The sequence below is a fragment of the Urocitellus parryii genome, chromosome 7 (genome assembly GCF_045843805.1).
Source record: "Urocitellus parryii isolate mUroPar1 chromosome 7, mUroPar1.hap1, whole genome shotgun sequence".
NCBI classification, from domain to species: domain Eukaryota; kingdom Metazoa; phylum Chordata; class Mammalia; order Rodentia; family Sciuridae; genus Urocitellus; species Urocitellus parryii.
Genome location: NC_135537.1, coordinates 21064897 through 21092802, shown reverse-complemented (window position 1 = coordinate 21092802; position 27906 = coordinate 21064897). Strand labels below are relative to the sequence as shown.

General features: G+C 39.0%; 1 protein-coding gene across 1 annotated transcript in view; it reads right to left on the bottom strand.

Moving 5' to 3' along the window:
- Samd12 (sterile alpha motif domain containing 12) overlaps positions 1-27906 on the bottom strand; it is a 379029-nt gene that overhangs the window by 192507 nt on the left and 158616 nt on the right. Inside the window, exon 3 of the mRNA XM_026393884.2 lies at positions 26968-27097. Within this exon, the coding sequence (XP_026249669.1) occupies positions 26968-27097 (130 nt within the window). The remainder of the gene's footprint in view (positions 1-26967; positions 27098-27906) is intronic.

Genomic DNA, 27906 nt, shown 5'->3' with positions numbered 1-27906 from the left:
CATGTTGGAGTCTAATATAAGCCACTCTTCTTGACAATCTATCTGAGTCCAAACCTCTAGCCAAGACACTAGACAGGTGAGTGACCTTGTTTTGGGCCTCCCAGACCTGTCCATCTACCTGCTGAAACCACTGAATTCTTGACCCACACATTCTGAACATAAAAGAAGGTTGCTATTTTAAGCTGCTAAGTTCTAGAATATTTTGTTGTACAGCAGCAGATAACTGGAACACTTCACTGTGTACATGCAGGATTACTCTATGGGGTGGTGCTGTGGACCCAGCCACGTGATACACGTTAGTCAATGATTCCATTGACCAATAAGATATAGCAGTAAGATATAATCAGAAGCCCAAGAAGCACTTGCAAGATTGGGTTCTCTTCTCTTGACCCCTACCATGGCTAGGAGAAGATATATCTGGCACTGGCACACACACACACACACACACACACACACACACACACATGCTGGAGGGCAAGAAACATGGCAGCAAAGCAGAAGTGCCCAGACATTCCTGCCATGTAGACTATCCAAAAATGTACAACAGGCTGCCTCAAAGAGAAGTGAATGCACGTAGCCAAGACCAGAAGGAATACTCATCCAATCTAGCTTGCACCACCAGGAGGCAAATTTGTGTACCCATTTGGGAGGGTGTGCGTGTGTTGTTATGTACCATTTTAGTAGTTATAGAAAATGAACACAATGACAATTTTTATTTCAAGGCACTTCCCGAATAAAAACACTTTGTTTCAATCATATTTTCATGCACTGTCCCTAAGGTACGTGGGATATTCTATCTACTGTTTTGTCTTATGATGTCTTTTCCTTCTTTTTGCCTCTCCAAATCCTACATATTCTTAATAGCCTAACTTCAGTTCTGCAATCCTACAATCAGCCTAGAGCATTCCATATCATAATGGCCTTACCTCTGGATTTCTGTAGAATTCATTTGTTGTACCATTGTCTTGACAGTTGCTAATAGATTGCTTCGAGGGGTAAGGTAACTTACTTTTGTGTTCCGCATCTCCCAGCCTACATTTTAAGATCTCTGAGGACAGTTATCTGTTTCACGCTACTTTTGACCTTTCACCCGAGTCCAGCAGCATTCGCCCAGTTTGAAGTACATAACAGTCATTCAACAGATATAGGCTGAAGGCACAGAATGAGCCATAGCTCTTGAAAGGATGTTAGATAGGCAGAGACAACAGAAAACACATTTCATAACACTGCTTTGCCTCGCTTTCTATTACTTCAAATTTGAAAGAATAATAAAACTCTTTATGGAAGATAATTGAGCAATTTGGTGCAGGGTCAGGGGGTGGGAGGGAAATCTGCTGAAATCTCAAATGTTTTCAGTGAATCAGAGTCTTTATGGGTAAAAAGGTATTAAACAATTGCTCTCAGGCTTGACTATCTGCCAAATGACTGATCATAACGGCATAGCTGTATTTCCCAACTTGGAGGTTTTGCAAATCATTAATAAACTGTGCCACACTTACCAGGTGTTTGGCTAAAGCATGCTTACAGAAAGAGTTTGCAAATATTTATATTCCAGAAAAATCCTCCCACTGTATTTAGAGTTGAAACAGAAGAATCATTTTCCTTTAAAAGACTGTATTTCTTATGTAGGGACAGTACATTCCCAAGAATCATACAGAGAACTACTACCATGAATTTTCTTGTCTCAACTTTATCCCCAGGGAAATTACAAATGAGGATGACAGGGAGGCTGAATTAGAGCAAGTAGTCACCTGCCAAAAACTGTTTAGTGACAATGCACGGTACTTTTTTTTTTTTTTTTTTTTTTAAGGAGAATAGGAAGCATCTTTTGGGAAGAAGACAGTCTTCTTCACAGCCCATCTACTTTGACTTCACTTGCAAGAAAAGGCAAGCACATTTATTCATTGCTTTTCTTTGGAAAAGGAGTCTATGGTTAAGACGAGGATTGAGCCTTCCATCCAGAAATTTAGAATGAGGTTAAGTATGTATTTTATCACTTCTAGACTTGGGTGGAAGAGGTGGAACTTGGAGGTGAAGTGCAGAACACATTCTGAGGTCCGTTAAAGGACCCATGAGAGTGGCCCTTTTTGCATGAGCCAGGTGTGTGGTGTTGCTTACAGAGCACTATGAGATGGTAGGGGTGAAGAGTTCGATCCACAAAGAATGCTCTAATTAAAAGTGTATGTCTAGGGTCCCCCTGCCACAACTTTTTGAGCGAATGGAGACCCTTATGAGACAGACCACTTCCCTTGCATATAGTGGAGTGAGTACACAGCATACACCGAAGCTGATTAATTTATGTCCCAGACTGACTTGTAGATTAAAAAAACAAGAACCTGTGGCTGTCAGCTCATCTCACATTAATTAAAACAGTAAAACACGCCTCTCAAAGGGGGAATTATCCCGGGGTGAAAAAAATGGATCAGGAGTACCCAACTTGTAGTTAGGATGATGAACGTCCCAGACTGGATCCCTACTAGCGTGGTGCTGGGGAGGTGATGGAAACTTTAAGAGATGGGGCCTAGTGGAAGGCCCTTAGTCACTGAGGCATGTTCCTAAAGGGGATTGTGGGACCCTATCTCCACGCCTCCTTTTCTTTCTTTCTTTGAGACGAGTAGCTTGCTTGGCCATGCATTCCCTGTCATTTCCATCTGGCTTGCCCGTCAGAGGACCAAAGCAACAGGGCTGCCTGATGTTGGACTGGAAACTCCAAAACTGTAAGCCCAAATGAACCTTTATGCTGTATAAGTTGATTACCTCAGGTATTTTATTATAGCAATAGAAAGCCAACTCACCTTAAAGGTGAGTATCCTACCATTAGTTGATGTGAAAGCTCCCCCTTGAGGAGCTCCAAGCAACTGCAAAGCACAACTGCAAAGCTGCCATCACCAGCTGGGGTCCTTCAGAAAGCCCAGCCCTTCTTTGGGCAAAGGGGAAAAAAATTTCTCACAGGCATTTCTGCCAAAGCTGATTCCACAAAAGGATGATTCCTGCCTCCTCCACCAGAGATCTTTTATTGCTTAACTGGCGCTCTAACATGAACTAAGATACCTATAACGAACCCTTCTGCCACACTTGCCCTGCCACCTGCCAGGACGCATCTCCTTCAGACCAACTGGAGGGAAAAGCCTTTGTTAAAACAATAAAGATAACCCTGTTCTGGAGTGTTTTTTTTTTTTTTTTTTTGGTACGGGTAGACTGCTGCAGATAATGAGGTGTTTTATATTCTGAAAATGACATGAGGGGTGGGGAAAGATACTTCTTGACAAAAGGTTGTACTTAATTGGAGGAAATCTCACTTGACTCCAGGGGAATTTGGAGATTCTACATTTCGTTCAAGATAAGCAAACCACAGAGCTGACTCTTAATGAGGTTTGGAAAGGATTTGATTTCCTCCCAGCCCGTGGCCCACGGCAACCCATTCTCCTCTAGAATAAATGAGCTTCTTTTCCAAGTATGTTTTGGGGATGAGCTGTCCAACCTGCCCACATGCATCAAGGAAGTCCCCCGGGGCACATTCCACATGCCGAAGTGGCAACTCACATGTTGGGATCTGCCTGTGAAGGGCTGGACGGACAGGGCCTGGCCTCCCATGGTGACTCAGATGGATCTCCCACTAGAGTGGTCTTCATGTTCTCTTTTATCCAGGGGGGGAGGATTTTTTTCCTTTAAAATTTCAGGAGACATCTCCCACAGAACAGTGAAGAACTGATGTCAGTGGTCAGTGTTATTACAAAAAAGAATCAGGTTTGCTTTCCATCAAAGGAGGGAAGCTCGGTTCCAATAACAGCTCAACAGTTCCTACTGAAGTGGCATCAAGGCAGCAGTTTACAGCATGCACTACCACCTAAGTCACAGGACGACAGCATTAAATGCAGGATGTAAGGAACACAGGGAGAAAATGTTATACGAAGTGATGACCTTCATACTTACATTATTAACCACATTAATTATACTTAACTCTAATTATATTACATTGCTCAGACCAGGAAAAGGATTTTGGCCAGAAGTCATTAACTTTTTTCCCCCCTCCCCCAGGGTCTATTACTCAAATTTTGGCAAAGGGTAATCATTGATACTATCCTTTCACCCTATATCTCTAATATGGCCTTGGGAGTCAGCTGGAATCAAAGAAATCTTAAAACTTTGGGCAGAATCAAATAAGGAAGACTTGGTTTCATCTAAAATAACACAAAGCTAGTTGAACTGAGTGTTTTAGCCACCAAAATTCCAGATTGAAGGAACTGTCCTATGTGAAAACTCAAACCATCTAGTGGTACCTAGTTTCATTCTTTGGGGCTTGATTCTCCTGAGCAGCGCTACCCATGATAACCAGCACAATAGAAATCCAGGAGAACCTGTAAGCTCCCCTCAGTGCTTCCACACTTGTCCCCCAGGATCTAAATCCATCTCCACTCTTTCACTCCTCAAATACTCGGAGAGATACATGTATGTTATTTGTGACTATATGATACAGAAGTCTGATTTTGATGATTCAGTTAACTTTTTGCACTTTGATTTTTCAAAGTGTTTCCAGATTGGCAAATGTGTGTTAACAATACTGCAGGTTTTGTTTTTTTTTTTTAAGGAGAATTTTTTTTTTTTTAAATGGAGCTAAGTGGAACTGGGTTAGTGAAGAGAGACTGTAAACATGTTGGTGTGCAGTAAGGAGTATCCAGTTTCCCAGAAGCCAGAATTTCTGCCTTCAAGAACAAGCCCATTTCCCCAGGCTTCTTGGTGTCTCCATTTTACTAGAGCCACCCTCTAGTAATAGCTCAGCAAATGTTTATTGAGTAAATTAACAAGCAGTAATTTAAAGATAATTGAACAATTAGTAGATAATGAATGATTTGTAAATTAGCAATTTATAATAAATTACAAATTATTTAGTTAATCAGTAAATAATTAAACTTCAATGGAGATAACTAGGAGATATTCCGGAAGGAAACAAAGGGCCAGAATAAAAAAAAAAAAAAAAGAAGATTCCCCTAAAAATTAAAAGCCCATGCCACAGAATATTTGCAAAGAAAAGAAGTGTTAATATTTTCCAACACTGTAAGATATAAATGCATACTGAAACAAAATTAGATAAATTAGTGAGTAGTACAATTCACAGTGCCGTCTTGCATAATAACCTATTATTAACAATGATTTATTTAATATTCAACTGTTAAATGCCCCATTTAGAATGGTACAGTTAAGACCTACTTGAGGAGTTTCCAATTCAAATTCCATTGTTTTGTAGATGAGGAATCTGAGTCTCGTTTCAGATGTCCAACCTGCCCCCAGCCCACATTCCCAGTTGGTTCCTATCTTTTCTTTTCCTCTATTCCTTCCATTCAATCCCTATCCTTCAGTGCTTACCATGTATTGCTTCCATGCACTAGGCCATATTTTGTGATTTCAAAGGTAGCAGGTCCCAAATAAATAAGGGTATATTTGTAACGAAGTGATGAGCTTCATAATTACATTATTATTATATAATAACATTATTATTATTCTTTTAAACCATGATGTTTCAAAACAGGCACTATCAATGACCTTCTAAACTTGGTATGGTTTGGTCCTAAATGCAACGTTTGTGTCTAGTGATACTTCTTACAAGAAGTAGAGCAGACTGGTCTGTAGACCCAATTCACTTCCTAGCCTTTCTTTTTAAATGTACTAAGAAAATCCAGCTCAATGTGATAAGGAAGAATACAGACTGCAAAAAACTTCCAAAAAAGAAAGCCAACCAGTTTCTCAAATAAAAAGCAGAAATGACAAATATAATTTTCCAACCAGGAAATGCTTTTGCCATCTAGCATCTAATACATGATGGAAGAGCATTAATAAAACCTGCTCTTCCACTGCTTCTCGTCCAACTGACTGTGGTATTTTGCTAATTATCTCAAAAAAGGGTTCTGGTATAGTTTTCCTTTCCCACTTATTCTAATTAAAGATAACAATTTCTCTTGTTGAATTGTAGCTTCAGTACCATACAGTCTTCAACAAAATGTATATATATATATATCCCTAGAAGTCTTAATCTCCTAAGATTGGTAGATTGATGTCAAAAAGTCTTCCCCTATGGTTTGTCTATTAACAGCATGTCTATAATTGGTAAATATGACTGTTCTGAGTATTAATAGAGGCAAAATGATGACAGTACAGAAGGTAGAATTTTCCTTGTAGCGGAGCAAAAAATTTCGCCTTATTTGTCAAAGGAGCTGCGTACTGCCATCTACTGGCCACTTAGTCTGGGTAATTTTTTTTTTTCTTTTTTTAAAAAAAACATCTCTGAGTTTTAGATTCCTCATGTGGAAAGAGATTCACACTAATATTCGATCAACAGGGTTCTGAGATTAGAAAATGTGTGTGAAATACCACTTTACAAATTTCAAGTGTGATACAAATCTCAGTGGGAAATTTCTTATGAGTGACAAAGCTTATAAGCTGATGGGGACGTCTTCAAAATAGTTAACCACACATGTCAAGAAAACTGCTTGGAGAGACCAAGTGGCCTCCGGGTCCTTTCTGCAGCAGTACTTACTGTCTGCACCCTGCTGCCACTTCCGCCTGTAGTGGGCAGCTGTCTCCATTTGTGGGGAGATAGGCCAGTCTTTGACTTGGACTTAGTGGGGGCACATTTTGCAGAGTGTGTCTTGCACCCCTTTTTTCTATATGCTCCACTGATCATCACTGTAATCTTACTACAAAATGGAAGACTTGGAATGACTAGAGCGGTCTCTCCCACCCCCGCCCCGGCCCCCTCTGGATTTGCCTCACCATCCACTGAAAGATTTATAAAGAAGGACACTGTGCAACATGTGACCTTTTGAAACTGCTCACAGTATGTTCTCCCCTGGCAGGAATTCTAATGTTTCATGGCTTATGTTACCTGCTGTGTACCAACCACTGGGGAAGGACGTTGCAAATTCAATGAATTGAAGAAAAGATGTTCAAGCTTCTCTTTTGGAGGAGTCTTGGGGGCGAGGGAGGCAGACAAAAAGAAAATATTCAAAGAAGTTACACTGCCCCCCCCCCCCAGGGTGGCTTCTGCAGAGGACAGTGACAGGGACTTGGAGATGTATGATTTATCCTGGCGCTCACTTACCTACAAGGGCTGGTTTTACTACTGTGGCTGCCCACAGCTATGGCAAAGGGGCAGGAACCTGATCGATATCAGATGCCAATGCTAGAGCGAGGAAAGAGTGACTGAAGCTACTGACATGGAGATTAAGGGGCCTGGGTGCTGAGTTTCACATTTTCCTGTGTGTGTGTGTGTGTGTGTGTGTGTGTGTGTGTTAGTGCGCGTGCGTGCGCGCGCCACACATGTATTTATATGTACACGTACATTTGTGTAAGTGTGAGTATGAAGTTGAATTCAAAATACAACTTAGGAATCTAGGACATGGACATAGCCAGGAAAGAGATGGTAGGTGTTGGACAGAGGAGCAAAGGGACCAGATTTACAACTTCTCTGGAAGTAGAAATACATACAACAGCCAGAGAATAACTACCATGAGTCACAGAAAATAGTCTGCATTAAATGGACACAGAAATGCATTTACAAGATGTTTTAAAGAGGAAAAGAGAGGGTTATGCCACCATCTGAGGCACAATGACCTTTCTTAGCAATAAACGTTTGCAGAGAAAGCAGTCTGAAGGGATGCACATCAAAATGTTTATATGAGTGATTGTTGGAGAATTAGAGAAGGAAATTTTATGTTTCCTTTTTGTGTTTGTTGTTTTTAATTTCCCTACATCAAAAAATGAGGAAAAAGGGAAAATGTGGCACAGGCTTTTAAAAACCATGACTTCTAAATTTCTTATGAAAATATTACTGAGAAAACAGAACGGGCAGGGGGTGGAAGAGGTCTAAACAGGCCTTGGCAAACCACAGCCTGTGGGCCACATCTAGCTTGTTGCCTTTTTTTTTTTTTTTTTTGTAAAGAAAGTTTTATTGAAACACAGCTACCCTACCCACTCACATGATACAAAGACAGAGTTCAGTAATTGTGACACAGACCACAATGCCTATGTGGCCAAAAGGCCCCGCTGAATCTTCTACAAAAATGTTTGCCAATTCCTAACTAGTTGTATGAGGTCGAGAAAGTTGGAAACTCCATATCTCAGCTTCCTTATATCCAAAGAGATGGATAATATATCTTAGAGTTACATGAGTTAATGAATTAATGCATTAAAAGTGATAAATTGCACTTGGCATACAATAGATGCCCAATAAATATTTTGTGCCTACTTCTTCAATATTTATTTTTTAATTGTAGTTGGACACAATACCTTTGTATTATTAGTTTATTTTTATATGGTGCTGAGGATCGAACCCAGGGCCTTGCACATGCTAGGTGAGTGCTCTTCCACTGAGCCACAACCCCAGTCCTTGTGCCTACTTCTTATTACCTACTTCCCTTCCATAAGATGCAAAACTCCACTATTTCCCTTAAATAAGATGCAATACTGTACTATTAGGTTAAAACTAATGAAATTACTACTTTGGGTGGTCATGATTAGTAGGCATTGATAACTTATATGGTTCAAGATATGCATTAGACACTCTTTGCACTTCTCCTATTTAAATTGTAATTTCCAAGATAGTATCCACCAATGACATTAGGCAGTTTTTGGTTAGCTAAATTGCCATGAAGGACTGGAAATCAAACTCCAGCATTGTTGTGTCTAAGTTCAGACATCTCTGTGACTGAAACAACCTGCTATATTGATACTGCATTTTGTTGCTTGTGAAAATCAGGCAAATAAGCACTTAATGTCCCTGTGGTGTGACCGATTCTATGCCCATGCTCTGAACAAAAGTGTTCAGATAAGGGAGATTCATGTCCCCCCTATGATATGGCACCTGGCTCTTAAATTGTAGCAGACCCAGCAGGCTTCCACAGCACTGTGACAATCGCTCTTGATCTGAGCAGAGTTCCAGACAGCCTGCCAGAACATTCTGGGAAGCCCTGCCTGAAGAGAATGTGGGACTCGGGACACTGCGAGTTTGGAGAGTCTGGCATGAGCACTTCTTCAAGTACACTTAAAGATGACATTTTGGGGCTTAGTTCAGATCCCAAAGAGGAGTTCTTTACAAAAGTAAAATGGGACTTTTCTGAGAATGAGACAGGAAGACAGACTTGAACATCAATAGAATGTAATTATAAGAAGCTGAAGATAGGAAAGTATAGAATGAACTTCATGAAAAGGAGGCAAATCAGGAAACTGAAGGACTAATCAAAGTGTTCTTATCAACAGAAATGAAGAAAGGCTTTAAGTTCAGTGCTAAGACTATCAAAGGAAGAACAAACTCAATTTAATCCAATCAACACTTATTAAGTACCTATTTTATGCCAGGCACTGGGTTCACACAGCTAGAGAGATTAAGATAAATCAGACAGTTTTTCTACCCTGGAGGAGTTTCTGGGCTGGTGGGAGGGAGATAAACACATAACCAAATAACTTTAATATCATGTGATAAGTGCTATAATATTAGCAATACTAGCTATCACTCACTGCATAAAATGTAAAGAAAATGCATCATGGAAAAGTTAATTCTGCTTGGAGAGCTCCGAGGAGGGTAGGGAGGAGGGAATAAATAATGGGCGAGGTGGATATTGAGTCAAGAATGAGAGGGATTGGTTGGAGTCCGAGGACAGTTACAAATGAAGCTCAGGAAGGACATCATATGCTAAGCTAAAGAACCGGGATTCAGTAGGCATTAAATCTGTGCACAGAAAATGACCCTGTAAAGTCTGATTTTAAAAGTCAGAAGAATAGATGTCTTCCTAGAGGCTCGTGAAGCAGAATCAAAGGGAGAAGAGACCACGATGCCCAGGAGAGACCGTGAAGACACCCTGAGGGACGGTAGGAAGAACAGACAGGAGGGGTCATATGTGGGATGCAGCCCGTGTTCAAATTGAAGTGCAAAGTGAGACAGAAGGTCCAAAGATCCAGAAGTGTGTGTGTGGGGGAAACAGATGAATTCAATTATACAATTCTGGTTGTAGGAGAAGGGAGGAGAGCCAAGGTTTCAGCCCTGGGAGAGAGGGCTTTTCCTCAAACATTAAGGAAGCAGGGAAGGAGGGGTAAGGAGGCAGCCCATCTTGTTGGGGTGGAGGTAAGGGAAATTCACTGCCATGGGTCTCTGTTCTTAAAGTAATGGGAGAGGGGTAGAGGCTTGTGCAAAGGCTTGTGAAACTACCAATGCAGCCTGGGAAAGGGAGCAAATGAGAGACAGACAAAAGAGCTATTCAATAGCTTCAGGATCTAGCTAGACCAATACGTCATGTGCTGGTGATGGCACTCATGAACACGTATATTTGACTTTTACCAATAGTGCATTGGGCTCATCTCATTCATTATTAATCAAACCATATCCTTAATGGGTACTGAAAGATACCCAGGGAGGAAAACCTAATTTCCTTTCCCTGGAGCTCAAACCTCTGATGTAGTTCCAATCCATCCTTCTATCTTCACCTTTTTGAAGTTCCCCTTTCAGGATCCAGAGATCCAAATGCCTCTCAGTCTCAGGCCAGTGCCCTGGAACGTGAAAACAGGGCTCTGAGGCAACAGCGGGGTAAGCCCATGGCTCAGGCGCTCTCATACTTTCTTCTAAAATTTTTCCAAGAGGCCAAAAGATTATATACACACAATCTGATGTTTGAGGGGCTCTACCTTTATTTTTAGGGGCTTTATCTTCCAAAATTTTATGTAGGATAAATTTGGCCACCTTTGAGCAGACTTCCCAATTAAACTGGTCCAAAGATAAGAGCTCCTTCTCATTTCTTCTTCCATACTAAGTTCCATGTTGTTTTTTTTTTTTCCTATACTTCCCACTTGAACTTTTAAGAGGCTTTCTTTTACCATGTAGAAGTCAAAATATGAGCTCTGGTTTAAAATCCTGACTTTTCTATTCTGGGCTTGCATGACATTAGAAAAGCTATTTAAGTTCTCTGGGCCTCATTTTCTTCATGTATAAAATGGGAATAATAATACCTACATTACAATGTTATTATAAGGATACAATTCAAAAATATGTGCAAAATGCTAGCTGGAGTGACTGGCATATAAATACTTAAATACTTTTCTAAATTGCGTGGTTTTCCCCAACACGATGATAATTTATGGAAGGGCAAGAACTACATCTTCTGAATTCTTTATATCCTGAGTAAGTAGGAAAATACCTTTGGGATATGTAATGTTAAGTATATAAAAGATGGAATGATATTTATAATAATCATTACTAAAAAATGCATTGGACAAGGCAAAGTTTTGGTGGGTTGGGGAAACTGAAGCTGACTGGTAGGTGTTGGAATGTTAATGAGAGAACCGAGATATTCTTCTTACACAATGAATGCAAAACCAACCCATATAAACAAACATGTGTATATGCTTATGCATATGTGTGGACACACAAATCTATATTTATATAGTTCCTTACTACTTGCAAAGTGCTTTGCTTTACACAAAAATTTGTAGAAATTTCATACAGCTACAAAACAACAGTAATAAGAGCTAATGTCAATTTACTATTTTAGAGAAAAGGAAGCCCAAAGCTCAGAGACATTAAATGAACTTGGCCTAGGTCACAGGCAGTGAACACTTGGTGGATCAGACTGTATAGTCTTTCTCTAATATTTCATGACCACCAAAGATATGAAGTTTGTCAAGCGTTTTGCAAAAACTTAACAGCAACACTGTCTTAAAGTTAGTATGGGAATTGAAGGATATCTTTAAAGAGAATTTTCATGGAGAACAAGTTTGAACAAAATGCCCTAAAAAGACGCTGGCCAACTCCTCTTGAAGACAGCTGCAGTTCATCAAAGTAGTTCCACAGGATCTTAAATATGATTAGCTCCCCCCGTGTGGGCTTCAGTTTCCTCCATCACTAACGTATTTCATCAGACTCATCACCAAAAATAATGACATCCAAAGAAGAGAGCCATCGGTCCACCTAGCTGATGGCCTCTAAAAGCCTAATCTCCAGTTCCCCAATAAGTGCTGTTCCAAAGAGTCTGCACTCACAATCCTGGGCTCTGTAAGAATGGGAGGATACTCTGTCTTAACAGGAAGGGTGCCTGTGGTATGTTAATTTCCAAACAGAAAATAGGAGCAAACCTCATTGGGGAAGGAATTTTCGATGATGCAATCTGACTCCAGTGCTTTCCAAAAACATATGAAACACAAATGAAAGAAACTGACACAGTCATTAACACAGTCATTAGTTTAAAAAAAAGGGGGGGGGAATCAAATGGAAACAGAATCTAAAAAGCAAATAGGGACTTCTCAGAATGCACCCCATGTAGTTGCCTTGATTTGTCTGACAGGGTAAAAAGTTCAGTGTTCAAAATATAAACAGAGGATTTAGACCTTTAGTCACATTTTATTTAGTTCCATATGACATTCTCATAGGGGACAACAGAAATACAATCTTTACAAAAAAAAAAAAAAACCGAGGGCAAACTGGATTTGGCTCAAGGTGAAGAAGATGAATTCCATCACCAGAACACCTTCACTTTGCTCCTCCAATTTGCATGGCCACCTATTGGACTTTTCATAAGAATGGGACTTCTGTTCTCCCTTAGCAATGTGGCTAAGCTTTGAACATTTTCTGGCAATCCAAAAGTTGTGTGCCCTTGTACAAATCAGTTTAGCTCTTGGACTCTTTTTGTGAAGACAGGAGACATGAGGAGGTCCCCTTCAGTCAGATGGTGTAGAACCAATGATTCTGGGGTTTTCTATCTCACTGTGATGGGGTCAATGTGATCCATCCCCATTAGCACAGTATTTAATGAATAGTGGTGCTCACTAAATGCTTATTGATTTAACTATAGGTAGACCGATAATGATGATCAGAGGTGGTTTTTATTGACTTCAGTAGAATGTGCAGGCACTTTTGTAAGTATTTTCTCCATTTTCACTCCCTAATCATCCCCAAAAGCTGGAACGGTAGATCCTGCTGATGGTAAATGGTCATCTCCTCTATATACTTTGAGTGGCCCACTGAACCCTGAGCCTCACACAGTCCTCACCTATAATAGCTTGCAAGATTGTTCTGATTCTTTAACACTGAGCAGTTCTAGACAGAGTTCTGGGATTTTTGCAGCCAACTGCTCATTATGTTCATTCAAATCAGCACAGCCTCCAGCACACAGAACGCACCTAAGAAACGACGTGTTATTAAAGACGTCAAGGTTTTCTAACCCGGGACTGCTGCATAGTGCAACTCCTCCTTCTGTTCTAACCGTCTGATCTAGGAAACACATTGTTTATCTGGTGGCAACTTCCACTATTAATCTGCCAAATATTATCACTAATATTAACTAAACCCTGCATTTAGAATATCAATAAACGTGTCCTTGGAGCAGTAGCTTCTTTATGTTAGGCTACAAAGTGTTGGTGTTCTATGATAAAAATGGAAGAAATAAAAATGATGTACGTTTTTCTGAGAGCAACATTTATTACATTTTTAAATATTGAAGGTTTTGGGGGTGCTAAATATTTCTTTGGTTTCTAAAATGGTGAGAGTCATTTTTAATTCAAAAATTTTTCCATTAAGAAAAATATGAAGGTGGCAACCTCATGCCATTCAAAAAGATATCTTCTGCAGTTTAATTCATCATGAGTTCCAAAGGTCTTGGCTGCACAGATGTAGACTCCAAATACCAGAATCTCAAGAAGCCAAGCGGGTTCTTCTTTTGTTGCTCCAACCAAACTAGTAAAACTATGCCTTTCCTTACAAGAATGCTTTAGTAATAAAATAAAATAGGTTAGATTTTTCAAACTTTATCTTTATATGGACAATTATCTATGTTGTGAATAGATGAATATGAAACCTTATCCATCCATCCAGCCATCTTTAATGTAAATGACCCAACAGCCAGGATAGAAATATGTAGGATAACATTTTCATTTTTTCCCTTTCAAAACAGTATGTTATCTAAAATTTTAGAAAACCAAATCAACTTTATTGACATATAATTTATATAAATTCCACACATTTGAAATACAAAATAGATGATTTTTGAGGCAGGTATAAAATATTTTCTTCACCATGCAAAGTTCCTTGCTCTATCTCCTTTCCATCCGCTACTCCCATCAACATTGATCTGACTGTGTTATTCACTATAGGTTATGCTCTCCTGTTTAGAATTTCACATGGAATCCCATAGTATGTGCTTTTGTGTGTTTCATCCAGCACAGTGTGAGATTTATTAACACCAATGTGCATCAGTTGTTGGTTCATTTTATTACTGAGCAGTGGTTTTAGTGTAAACATACCATGATTTATTTTATTCCCTCTTGAAGGACATAGTGGAATAAGAAGTTGCCTATTTTAAGTTCTTTTGAGTATTAGTGAACTATACTTTATTATATATATTTGTGAAATTTTATGAAAGTATTTTTATCCCCCCCCCCTTCTCTTGGGGGAAATACACCAGAGTAGAATTGCAGGATCATCTCTCAAGGTAGTGATGAACATTATAACAAACTTAAAGTTCTTCAATCAGGTGACACCATATTGTACTCTCAGCAAAGGACAAAAGATTCATTTGCATCACATCCATAGGAAAGTTTGATGTTGCTTGGTATTTGAACTGAAGGTATTCTATGGGTGTAAAGTAGCATCTCATTGTGGTTTTATTTGCATTGTCCTAAAGATTGGACTATTTCTGAGCATGTTATTGTGAGCTCATTACCCATTATTGTATCTTTTCTCTAAAGGGTTGGTTCAGATCTTTTGAGCAGTATTATTGGGTTATCTGCCTTCTTGAGTTTTAAATGTTATTTATCTTTTCCTCCTCCTCCTCCTCCTCCTTTTCCCTTTTCCTCTTCTCCTATTATTCTGCTTCCTCTTCATTATCAATCCGTCTCCTTCTCCTTCTCTTCTTCCTCTTTCTCTCTTGCTCTTACACACACACACACACACACACACACACACACACACACTTACTTTCATTTCTTAATGAATTCTTTGAAGAACAGAAGTTTTAATTTTGAGAGAAAAAACACTAATTTTCATCTTTTTAAAATTTTAAAGTTTATACTTTGGATGAGGGGGTTATCTAACCAATCTTTGCCTATCCTCAAAGTTCTGAAATTTTTCTCTTAAACTGTCTTCAAGAAATTTCATAGATTTGGGTTTCACATTTAGATCAATGAGTTCAGATTAAATTCCGTGTGCAGCATGATGTAGGGGTAGAAGTACATTTATCCAGCTATTCTGGGACCATTTACTAAAAAGAATACTCTTTCTTCTGTTGATTTTATTTGCTGTCATTTAAAAAAGTAATTTTCCAAATATGCATGGGTCTATTTCTAGAATTTCTATTGATTTATAAGTTAGATTGTTTTTTTAGCAACATATTGCCTTAGTTATTGTAGTTTCATAGTAAGTTTTGAAATCAGGTAGGTAAGTCCTCAAAAATTTGCTCTTTTTCTAAAGTGCTTTTACTACTCTTGCTTCTTTAAAGTTCCATAGAAATTTTAGAAATTAATGTGTTTATTTCTTTAAAAAAACACTGCTGGGATTTTGGTTGAGATTGAAGTGGATATATATGTCATTGAGTGAAGGAACATGATTTTAATGTTGACTCTTTAAACTCACAAATGTAGTACATCTCACCACTTATTCAGAGTTTCAATTTCTCTCAGCAGCTTTTTGCAGTTTTGTGAATAGTCTAGTGCATATTTTATCCAGGTTTTATATATTAACTTTGTATTCTATGTGATGCTAAATTAAATCATTATTTCTTGTAAAATTGTTTTCTTGAGGTATTTGTCTCCTTGGTATCTCTTAGGGTTTTCCATTAAAAACAAAGATGTCATCTATGGGGGGAAAAAAAAGGAATGAAAGGTTTTACTTCTTCTTTTCCAATCTTCATGCCTTTAATTCTTTTTCTTGTTTTATCTCACAGTCAGAATCTTCAGTACAATATTTAATAAAAAGGAGAGTGAATGTGCTTGCCTTGTTCTGGGTTGTAGAAGAAAACATTCCATTTTTCATTACTAAAAACTATGTTAGCTATGGGTTTTATTATAAATGCTCTTAATCAGGAAGTTTTATTTCTAGCTTTATCATGAATAAGTACTGCATTTTGTCAAATGCTTTTTTCTGCCTTTATTGAGAAGAATGCATATTCTGCTCCTGGATAAAGCACTGTATAAATGTCAATTGGGTCAAGTTGATTGATCATACTATTCGGGTCATCTATATCCTTACTGATTTCCTCCTTGCTGTGTCAATGAACGAAGGAAAGTGAAACTGAAATTTATAGCTATAACGGTGATTTTATTTATTTCTTCTTTGAATTCCATCAGTGTTTGCCTCATATATTTTGATACTCTGTTGTAAGATATGCAAATCTAGGATTTTTATATCTTTGTGGATAATTCACTACTGGATCATTCTACAATGTCCCATCTTATTCTTTTTTACATTTTCTTATTCTAAAGGCTGCTTTGCTTCAACTTCACCCAGCCACTTATGCTTCCTTTTGACTGTGGTAGCATGGTATAGTTTTCTTCAACACTCTACTTTTAAACTGAGTCTATATTTAAAGTATGTTTCTTATAGATAGCATATGTATAAGTTTTCTTCCACCCAAGATGATAATCTCTTTAAACTAGCACTTTAACATTATTGAATTAAAACTCATCATCTTCATAACTTTTTATTTACATATTTTTCTGACTTATCTTGATTTTAATTGAGCATTTGATATGATTTCCTCTTATCTTTCAATTTCTTAATATGTCACCTATATTTCATTTAAAAAGTTTTTTAATGGTTATCCTTGAGTTAATAATGTATGTTTTTAAAGTAATCTAAGGGGAATGGGGAATACTGGGGAATGATATTGGCCAAATTATATTGTTAACTGTGTACATACACAAATATGTAAAAACAAATTCCACCATTACGTACAACCATAATACATGGGAAAATCTGATTTCTTTTAGGATTCATCTGTGTCCTTTTTTTTGGAAGATAGGTAGTTCTGACATGATAAGCCTAGGTGTGATTGTTTTGGTATTTATTTTGCTTGATGTTCTCTGTATTTTTTGGATATGTGGTTTGATGACCGTAATCAATTTCAGAAAATTCTTTCATTATTACCTAAAGTACTTTTTCTGCCTTCTCTTCCCTTCCTGACAACTCTAATAATGCATATTAAATAATTCACATTTCTTAATACGGCTTTAGTTACTGGATGTTCTGCTCTGTGCTTTCATTCATTTTCACCAAGGTATTTCATTTTGGGCAATTTCAATAGATCTATCTTCAAGTTCACCGATTCCTTCCTTGGCTGTGTTAAGTCTACTGAAGGTCCCATTGAAGGGACTTTTGTTCTTGTTTTTAATTTACAGTATTTTCTTTTGGTCTTTTATGTTTCCATATCTTTCTTATGCTACTTACCGTTTCTTGTATATGGTATGCTTCTTACATTAGAGCCTTTAATGTATTATGTATAGTTATTTTAAGTTTTATTTCTGACAAATCTAATATCAATACTACAGTTAAATCTGGTTCTATTGATTGTCTCTTTAGTCTGATTTTTATTGCTTCTTGTCATGCCTTATGACTTTTTGGTGAAAGCTGGACATTTGTTTGGTAATAATAAACAGGTCTTTACCATAAGTGTATATGCTACCCTGGCCAAGAAGTGAGATGTTTTGGTTGTGATAGCCATAGGCTCCAAGACATTCAGATTCCTCTTTTGGATCTGTTTTTCCTTCTGCTCTTGGCTTTGGTTCTTCCTTTTGTTCTTCTCCTCAGAGAGAATCTGCACCTGTAGGTTCTTTCAGTCACATCCTACTGCTGTTACTATTGTAGACATATTAGGGTGATTCTAGATTGTGGAGCAAGGGTGTTTTTAACTGAAATTCCAGTAAGTATGTCTGGAATATTCCTTTAATAGTGTTTCTGTCCATCCTTTAGGAGTGGAAAGCTTTATTTTTGTCCCTTGCCCCTTACCTATTTCCTGTTCCCAGATTACTTTTAAATGCCCTCTCACCTGTTGACTGTGTTATGTAAGCATACATAATGTTCTCCTTAAGCCAGATTTGATTTGTATCTTGTCAAGAAATTTTAGGTCTATACCATAATATTCTTTCAGTGTCTTTGGTAGTTTTTGGCATCTGGGTTATTGTGACCTAATAAAATGAAACTGAAAATATTTCCCTATTTCTCTATTTCCTGAGAGAATTTGGAAAAATTTAGTATCAGTTCCTTCTTGACTATTTGAATTCACTGGAAAAGGCTTCTGGGCTTAGAGTTTTCTTTGTGGGAAGTTTTAAGCAAAAACTTAATTTATTGAAAGATATGTGGCCATTTAAAACAGACTCAAAAAGGATAGAAAATCTTAAGTTGTACTTTTTGAGGAATCTGTCCATTTCCTATAGGCTACTAAGTGTACCGACATAAACTTGTTCACAATATTTTCTAATCTTTAAATGTATGTAGGGAGTTTAGTGATGACCTACTTTCTTCTTGATACAAGCCGCCCTCCTGCCTTTTTTGTCTTGTTTTATCTAGCCAGGCATTCATCAATTTTACTGATCTTATCAAAGAAGCTACTTCACCTTTGTAAAATTTTCCTCTACTGATTGTATGTTTTGATTTTGTTTTGTTTAACTATTAAGTTTATTAATTCTTTATTATTCATTTTGGAATTAGTGTGTTCTTTCTTTCCTAACTTCTATGATGAAAATTTTATTCATTAATATCAAGTCTTTCTTTTTTAATACAGGCTTTAATGCTATAATTTTCCTCTAAATGCTGCTATGGCGACACCATACAAATCGTTTGAATAAGATATTTCTATTATCGTTCAGTTCCAAATTATCTCTAATTAATTTTGTGATTTTTTTTCTCCCTTCATGTATTTACTTGGATATATGTTAAGTTTCTAAATATCTGGGAAATTCCAGATATCTTGTATGATTTATAATTTAATCCTGTTGTGGTCAGAGAATGTGTACCCTGTAAAAGTTCAGATTTTTAAAATTTATTTAGCTATGCCTGGCATTTAGTGTATCAGGATGAAAAAATTCTCATGAGATTGAAAAGACTGTGGATTCTGAAGTCCCTGGGTGTAGGTTTCTGCTTGCACTGAGGTAGGGGGCCATATGCATTTTTAAATAAATGAATTAACTATGATTTATAAATGAATTGAATAGAAATAGGCTAGTCAAGGGGCTGGAATGGCAATTCTTAGTAAGAAGAGAGGAAGCCAGCATATCTAGAACGAAGACAAGAAGATCAATGTAACTGAGGGAACAATGACCCAGGAAATGGAGGGGATGTCTGGTTAAAGAAAAGCCAGAAAAAGTTTGAAGAAGAATGTCTCCTGAAACGTCGAGAAGGTGGAGGGTTAGAACTTTTAGGGAAATCCAATTAGACTGTCTCTATCTTCTCCATGTAGAAGGAAGAACATCAACTAGAGACAAAGGAAGAACTTGGAGGGCAGTATTTGGGGATATCTGACCAACAGTCCACCGGGATAAAGGAAAGGGTTGGATAGTGATGTTATGGTTCTTCAGAGGCCTGGCAGAAAGAGTCTGCAACGGTGGCTGTCATCTGTGGCTTTCTTGGGCAATGGTTTCTAACCTGGGGACCTAAATAGGACCCAGGACTGTGTTTCAATTAAACCTCCTATGAACCTGCTAATAATTTTCAGCTATCAACTTAATGTGTGATAAGTCCAACTATAAGGCTTATCCCCAGACTTAGGGGATAGGATACCTAATCCAAAATGAGAATTAAGGAGGATTTTCTGTAAGAGCTTGTATCTAAACCCAAGCTGGAAGGAAAACTGGGATTAACTAGGTTAATGGCTAGGTGCGAGGATGGCAGAGAGAGTATGGTATTTGAAAGACTTCAAAGATGTTAACAGGACTGCTGCTGAGGAGGAGGAGAGAGGAGAGGAAACATGATACCAAGACCACTAGCACACAAGTTCAGAACCTAAGTCAGAAAAAGAGGGTGCTTTTTAACTGCGAATGCTTGAGGTGTTTCAGCTAAGCTGGCCAGCCATGCAGCAGGATGCTGGAAGGCACAGACAGGGAGATATCTGGTTGAACTCCTGAGGGACACATACCCTCCACCCCGGGCCCTAGTCCTGGGGGCGGGTAAGGGACTCCACTGAATAATGCCCCTGGATGCTCTCCTGCCCTTCCTATGGTGTTTGCTTAGCTCAGTCCCATGTTGTGTCCCCTTTGTGGACTCATATGCCTTGATTTAGTTGCTTAAGCCAAGAACTGGAAGAGAGTGCTTGGGTGCGTCAGCAACAAGAGGGATGCTTGACTCAGAGAGGAAATACTCTTAGCAAATCCATTTGTCCAAAGACCTCAGTGGCATTCTCTAAAAAGCTTCATCAGGATTGAAGTGAACACTGATGTCCATTTGCCTAAGTCCTGTGTTTATTTCTCAAGGAAAGAATTTTTTTTTTTATTGACCCTGTAAAACTTTGGATGGTACTCAAAAGTCCTTTCCAACATTCAGAAGCCTATCATCCAGAACCCATCAAGAAAAACTCATTCAGAGTCCTCCATTTAAGAACGCCGAGGGATATTTTTCAAAAACTAAGTTATTAGGAGTAGAAATTTAGTAAGCTTTCCAACAAAACGGATTCAAAACAAAGAATAAAGGCTATTATCGGAAAATTAACTTACGAGAAATAACTCAGGCCCTAATCATGTCAGGAACTTTACTATGTAGATATAAAATAAAGCTGGAGACTTCATATAAAGCACAGAGCAGTTCACATGAAAGAGAAGTGGCAAAAAAAATACAAAGATATCGAGAAGTAGAACACAATATCCAGAGGGAAAAGCAATAAAGAGGAGAAAATGTGCAGATGAGGCACTGTGGTAGTTAAATACATTCACATTGTATTTGGTTACACTGGATTCTACTAAGCAGTATTCTCATAGGTACATCACATAGAGTAATTATTCTACTTCTTTTGACACTTGTTAACTACACACCCCATTGGTCTCAATGGGGAACTCTAGCCATAATAAAAGACTGAGAAGACAATAGCGAAGGATAAAGGGGTAGAAAAGCTCAGAAAAATCAGCAATGAATGGAACAATGTTTTGCTAGCAAATGCACAGAGCCACATTCCAAAGGTCTGAAAGAGACAAAGTGGTTTCCCTTTATTCAATAGCATAAGTAGAACTGCCAGATTTCAGGGTGCTACTTCTCAGTGGAATACTTTTAAAAGGGGAAAGAGGTACAAATGGCAATGGTGCAAACACAAAAAAGGACCAGAGGTATTCATCTATTTTTACAGGAGGCCATTTAGAGATATGACAAATCAATATGGGCCATTTATAGGGGATACGCATGCAGACATCTGTAGGATAACCATTGTTGTTCCAAGAAGCAGACCCGAGGAAACCCTTTACACATTCAAGGTAGCTTTTAAAAAAATATTTGATATTCTCAAAGAGTTCTAAGTACTTCACCCATGAAAATAAGTCTTTTAAGTTAGCAAGGGAAAGAGCCCTTCACAGATGGAGGATTTGAAGGAAAAGGAGTGGAGGGGACTTAGCCATAGGAAGAATACCAGGCACAGCTTGGGGCTGAAATCTCCTCAAACCTGAAAAGATTCTTAACTGTGCATAAAAGAGAATCTGAAAGTTGCCTGTGAGCTTTCACCTGGTCCCAGTAGAGCTTCCTCATCAGCATTCTGGGCCAGGCCTTAGAAAGCTAGGGGAAAAAAATCTTGCAAGCACAGGAAAATAGACAAATTTCTTTCCTTCAAGTCTAATCTGATGATTTAAATCTATATATCCTATTGCCTCTCCGGTATTCTAACCATCGTACTCCTTTTAAAGAATGCTTAGGCAGAGTTAACATACGTAACTTCTCTTCTGATTAAACACATCTGCCACAAAATAGCAGGTGCTCTCTGGACACAATGAAATAATCAGAAATTCTAATAGGAAATTTACAAAAGGTTTTGAACATGGGTGGATTAAAATATAGCTGGTGGTGGTGGTTGTGGGTGGAATTTGTTTAGAATTTAAAGTCCTTTGAATTAAAGCATAAGAAAAATGTTAATCTAGTGGAAATGTTTGTAAAAACACATACAACCTTGTTTTTTTAAACTACAAAGGTTGATTTTCAAAAAAAGTTAAAATGATGATCCTCATACAAATGAATGTGCGATTAAGATTTTAACTCATTAACGAGGAAACCAGTATGATGTTACACCTAGCTTAAGAGAGAATCCAAACAGCAGACACAATTAAGGATCTGGAAAGCTGAAATCCATCTGCAAACAGGAGGCAAAGTTCACCTATTCTGCAGTGGCTAGAGAAGTCAACTAAACCTCTGTGGGACAGAATTTACATGTCAAGAGACAAGAATTTTGTTGTAGAATAGTTTCTCCTTTCCCACAGGACATTTGTTCCAAGACCACTCTGTAGATGCTTGAAAACACAGATGGTACCAAACCCTAAACATAACATGCTTTTTCCTACACAAATATACTTGGGATGAAGTTTAATTTATAGTCACAGTAAGAGATCAGTAACAGTAAAATGGATTGTAGTTGATGATGTATAACTAAAACTACAAAAAGCAAAACTGTGCCTGGCATGGTGGCACATGCCTGTAATTCCACTGGCTTGGGAGGCTGAGGCAGGAGGATCTTGAGTTCAAAGCCAGCCTCAACGACAGCAATTTGCTAAGCAACTCAGTGAGACCCTGTCTCTAAATAAAATACAAAATAGTGCTGGGGATTTGGCTCAGTGCTAGAGTGCTCCTGAATTGAATCTCCAGTACCCCCTCCCACCCCGCAAAACAAAACAAAACTGTGGATTGGGGGATGAACTAAGGTACTGCTGTCAGTCTACAACTTATATAATTGTAAGGCAACTCCCTAGAATCACAGTTAGATAACACAAGATGGTGTGATACAGACAATGATGCATGGTTTTCCATGGACAATTTTTTCTCTACATGGATCACTGACAATCTTATTTACTCACTCCTTAAACCTAGTACCTGGAGAGGTCCCATAAATACTTGCTAAATGGAAGAACGTCAGCATTAAGCTAGGCCCTTCACATGTGTCATCCTGTTTAATCTTCCCAACAACCTTTTAAGATAAACATTCTTCTCACTCTACTGATGAGAAACTAACTTGCAAGATATTATGCAGCTACTGTGTCTTAGAGGTTGGGGTGAAAGGCAATGGAGGGTTTGACTCAGGCATATGATTAGAAAACATCTCTCTCTCTCTTCTTTCTCTTTCTCTATCTTGTCTTCTTTCCATTTAGTATATGTCCTTTTAATTTACTATCACTGGACCATCTGCCTCTAAATCAAGGGCTGTTTATGTTATGTTGAAATAACATGTTTCCCTAATGAGCATGATACTGAAAATCCTTGCTTTAAGAAAAATAAATGAACAGCAGCACTTGGGAGAATCTCAGCACAAACAAGAGACTCTCGAATGCTCTTGTTTGCAGCCTTGCAGATTAGCACAGGGTATTTACCAGCCCAGACTTTTGTTTCTCCTTAGGTGCTCTTTCCCAATTATCAGGATAACAGCTAGATGAATCCAACACTGCTTCTGTTGTTTTGTTTTCACAGAGTCAGGGCAGCACTTAGAAGCACAGCGGCAGTTTGTACTCACCGTATGCTTGGGGTAACCAGGGACTCCCTCCATAAAACCACGTTGAGGCAAGTGCTATAATCATCTCCATTTTACAGTTGAAGAAAGAACAAGTGACACAGCAGCCTTTACAAAGTTACACAGTGTGTTGCAGCTCTGGCTTGGATCTGACCTTTGGAACCACTGCCCTGTCCTCTCCTGAGTCACTCTAGATCTGTACAGACACTGGAGGTGGTGTTGAGGTTTGCTCTATCAGTGCATCTTGATTTTTTTTTCTAGTACTGGGGATTGAACCCAGGGGTGCTTAACCACCAAGCCACATCCCCAGCCCTTTTTATATTTTGAGACAAGGTCTCACCAAGTTGCTAAGGACCTTGATAAATTGCTGAGGCTGGCTTTGACCTGGAGATGCTCCTGCCTCAGCCTCCCAAGTCACTGAGATTAACAGGTGTGTGCCACCACACCCAGCACAAATTGATTTTTCACAGATGCTTTGTCCTGGTTATTATCATAGCCTCCAAGGGCACTGGGGTTTCCACTGCTTCCAGCATCATGGGGCTGGTAATCACCAATTCAAGTCCTAGAAGCCATCTTCTGACCACCTGGCACTTAGAATCATTCTTACTTTAAATTCATTCCAAGAGAGGCAAGGCCTAGAGAACAGGGGAAGAGAATGGGATTCTGAGGACTCCAACAGACGAAGGTCAAACAGATGTGGACCAAATGTTAATCTGATATCATTCTCTCTGTTCCCCAAGTCCCCAAATAATTCGATTTCTTTGCTTGCCAGAAAATAGGTTTCTCTCAGAATGAAGTGAGGGTGTGTTTTTCAACAGCTCCAAATGACACTTGATATGAATGACAGCACAGGACTTCAGGCAGGAGGTCTAAATCCATGATTGGCTCTATTATTCCATTTAACCTTCATGACCACTCTCTGAGACAGGCAGTATTATGCTCTTTATTTGGGAGATGAAGAAGTGAGGTTGAACAACTGGCCCAGGTTAGAGTTTGCTCAAGATTCCAAGGAAGCTGCAATTTCTCCAGAGCAGAGGTGTTTTCTGAGACCAAGTGTGCCACCAATAGCAAAACGACAACTGTTTGACCACACATCTCATTGCCTCGCCCCTTTCTCACGTCACATGGCACAGAACCCCGGGAAGTGGGCCTTTTACCCCATCAGCCCAGAAGCATGAGAACTTTAATCCTGAGGGGCGTATGGCTCACCTTCCTCCATCTGTTCTCAAGCCTAGCTTTCCTGGTAATTCTCATCCCTAATGAGGGACAGCACTGCTTTCAAATAAGATCATGAATAGGCTTTGCCATTACTATCACACAACCATTCAGGGACATTAAGCAGTCACTGTCTGTAATCAGTCAGTTACTGACTGGCTGCTCACTTTGTGGGGTGGAACAACCACCCCTCTGTGGGCTTGTCCTATACACTTATGGGAACAACTCAAAAAATGAAATCTAGACACCTGTAGTCTAAGCTAAGCATCCTCACTGCCTTCAGGACTTCTGGAATCTCATCCCAAAAGTTCATTGGCTCCAGTTTAGGGGAGACAAAAAGTGCAATGAAGGACCACTTTAATACTTGAGAATTTAACTCGCTTGTGAACTCAGCTTAAGCTACACCTGACGGTGTTCTTTGTATATTCAGTCGTTGTCAACTTGGTAAGCAGAAATCTAAAATAATCTGGCTTAGCTTTTAAAAAATATTTAGTGTTAGAACCCTCTTTACAAATTGGGTTTTCTGTATGAATGGAATATGTAAAACAGATGTAAAGGGAACGAGTTTGAGTGATACACCTACTTCAGCCCAAAAAGCACTGTCCATCTCCTTTGGCTGTCAAGGGCTCCATGGAACACACTTAAAAACCACCAACTAATTCCTTCTCTAGGGCAAGAAGTACACTACAAAAAGAAATACTTTCTGCTAAAGTGTCCCTTTCAAAACAACAGGAGTGCTGAGTACAGTGGTGCATGCCTGTAGTACGCCAGCAGCTCTGGGGATGCTGAGACAGGAAAATCGTGAGTTCAAAGCCAGCCTCAGCAACAGTGAGGAGCTAAGCAACTCAATGAGACCCTGTCTCTAAATAAGGTACAAAATAGAGCTGGGGATGTGGCTCAGTGGTCAAGTGCCCCTGAGTTCAATCCCTGGTACCAAAAAAAAAAAAAAAAAGGAGTAAATGAGCAAGGACAAGGGTTAGGATTTCTCAAGGTACATGATGGTGGGTTTGAAAAAAGGTTTGGAATCTGGAGTGCTCACATATTCCACAGCAAGTCACTTTCTCATGGGGACATCAATTTTCTCTCAAAAGAGAGGGAGGATCTCTACTAGACTTGGATTTCTCAACATTTCTTCCACACAAAGCCCTTAGTGTGGTGTTCCTCAGCCTTATTTTCATTGTAGTGTTTGTGAATGAAGGGGGAGGTAGAGCCATAGGGGCAGATGAGGCCTGGAAACCTCCCAACTCCAATCCACTGCCATGGTGGGTGGTGTACTTTCTCCATCTCAGCCCCCAACTGACAGACTGATCTGAAGGGTCCTTGCAATTCACTGTACTGTCCTGTTTTATGCTTAAGTGCCTTTTAACCCCCCTATATAATACTCCAATAGTCTTGATCTAAGCCAAGCTTTATCTTGTCCCCCTAAAGGTTATTTATCAGAGGGACACTGAATTAGTATTATTTTTCACTCAGAATCTTGGAACGTCTCAGGGTGTGGACACAGAGGATGGTCCTCAGGGAATTGGATGGCCAGATCATAGGAAAAGCGACTTTCCACCATAGACTCTTCTACATCATGGAATACACAAGAAGAGCTCACCAGTAAGAAAAGTTAATAAACTTTAGCTAAAATAGCAATAGAAATAAAAAAAAAAAAAGATTTTCCTAACTGGAAAACTTTCCTGCTTAGATCTTTATAGGAATCCTGTAAGCAAGTTGCTTTGGAGGACTCCCTTTTTTCTCTAGGAATAGTTTGCTTTTCTTTTCTTGAGGATCCCCCAATTCCTTACCTTGAATGCACTTTTATATTAGACACTCAAAATTCACAGTTTCCCCCTCGAAACCATTTATATTTGTTAAATGTCATGGTTTGTGTGAATCTGGAGTTTATCACCCTTTTAGAGTAACCCCGTGCCAGAACATTTTAACAGGAAGATACCGTTTCCTGGTAACACTACGGGTGTGTGTGTGTGTGTGTGTGTATGTGTGTGTGTGTGTATGTGTATTTGTGTGTGTGTATGTGTGTGTGTATGTGTGTGTGTGTGTATGTGTATTTGTGTGTGTGTATGTGTGTGTGAAATATCTCGAATACTGCATACTTTACCAGTTATGTCATGCTGTTTGAATGACTCACTGTAGATCTGATACTGATTCGGACAATGTTTCTTCAACCACTTGCAGACATCCTGCTGGGTCCATAGAGCCACTGGTTTTGACAGCTTCACAGTAGATGACTATAAATAGAGAGAGAGAGAGAGAGAGAGAGAGAGAGAGAGAGAGAAAAAAGAAGGTCTGTTAATGCCAGCCCCATGCCTAGGAAAGCACTATTGTTGAAAGTCCTAGAGTAGGGATTCCCTGATGATGATTACCTGGCTCTTGTCTTCCTTGTAACCTCTACAGACTTTCTCTGTGTTGTTAAAAAACAAAGAAAAGGTCCAGGAAGAGGAGGCCATGAAAATCATACTTATTCTTGAGTTATCATCTCCACTGGGAGAAAACCTTAGGAAGCAGAGTTTTCTACTAAAAACTCTAACAACAAGATCATGGGGTTACTAAGCAAGTAATTAAATTTTAGGGGTAAAACAGCAGCCCCCAAGGACCTTTCTCTCTACTCAGAAATGCATTCATCTCTTATCTCTGACATCCCTAGGGCCTAATGCAACACTTGCCCCTGTAAATGCGAATAATTATTTTAGGATTGAATGCTATAGGATTTAGATACTTGCATACTAAAAAAGTGCAAGATGGCCTGCAGGATCTGGACTTAGGGTGACCCTATAAAGCCTAGGAACATTAGTTATGCCACAGTGGGGAAGCCAACAGTCAATTCTGCCAGCATGTGGAGAATGGTAATAAGATAATGGAGTAGTTAGGCTGTATATAGAAGCCAGCTAGTCAAGGCCTTTTATTGCTCTCTGGTTCTTTGAGGGAAGTGTTTCTAAGGGAAAAATATCAAAACATACAGAGGTGTAAAGGTCCCAGCCTTTGAGAAATGGTGGATTTCAAATACATTTATTAATAAGCATTGACTCTGCAGGGGCTG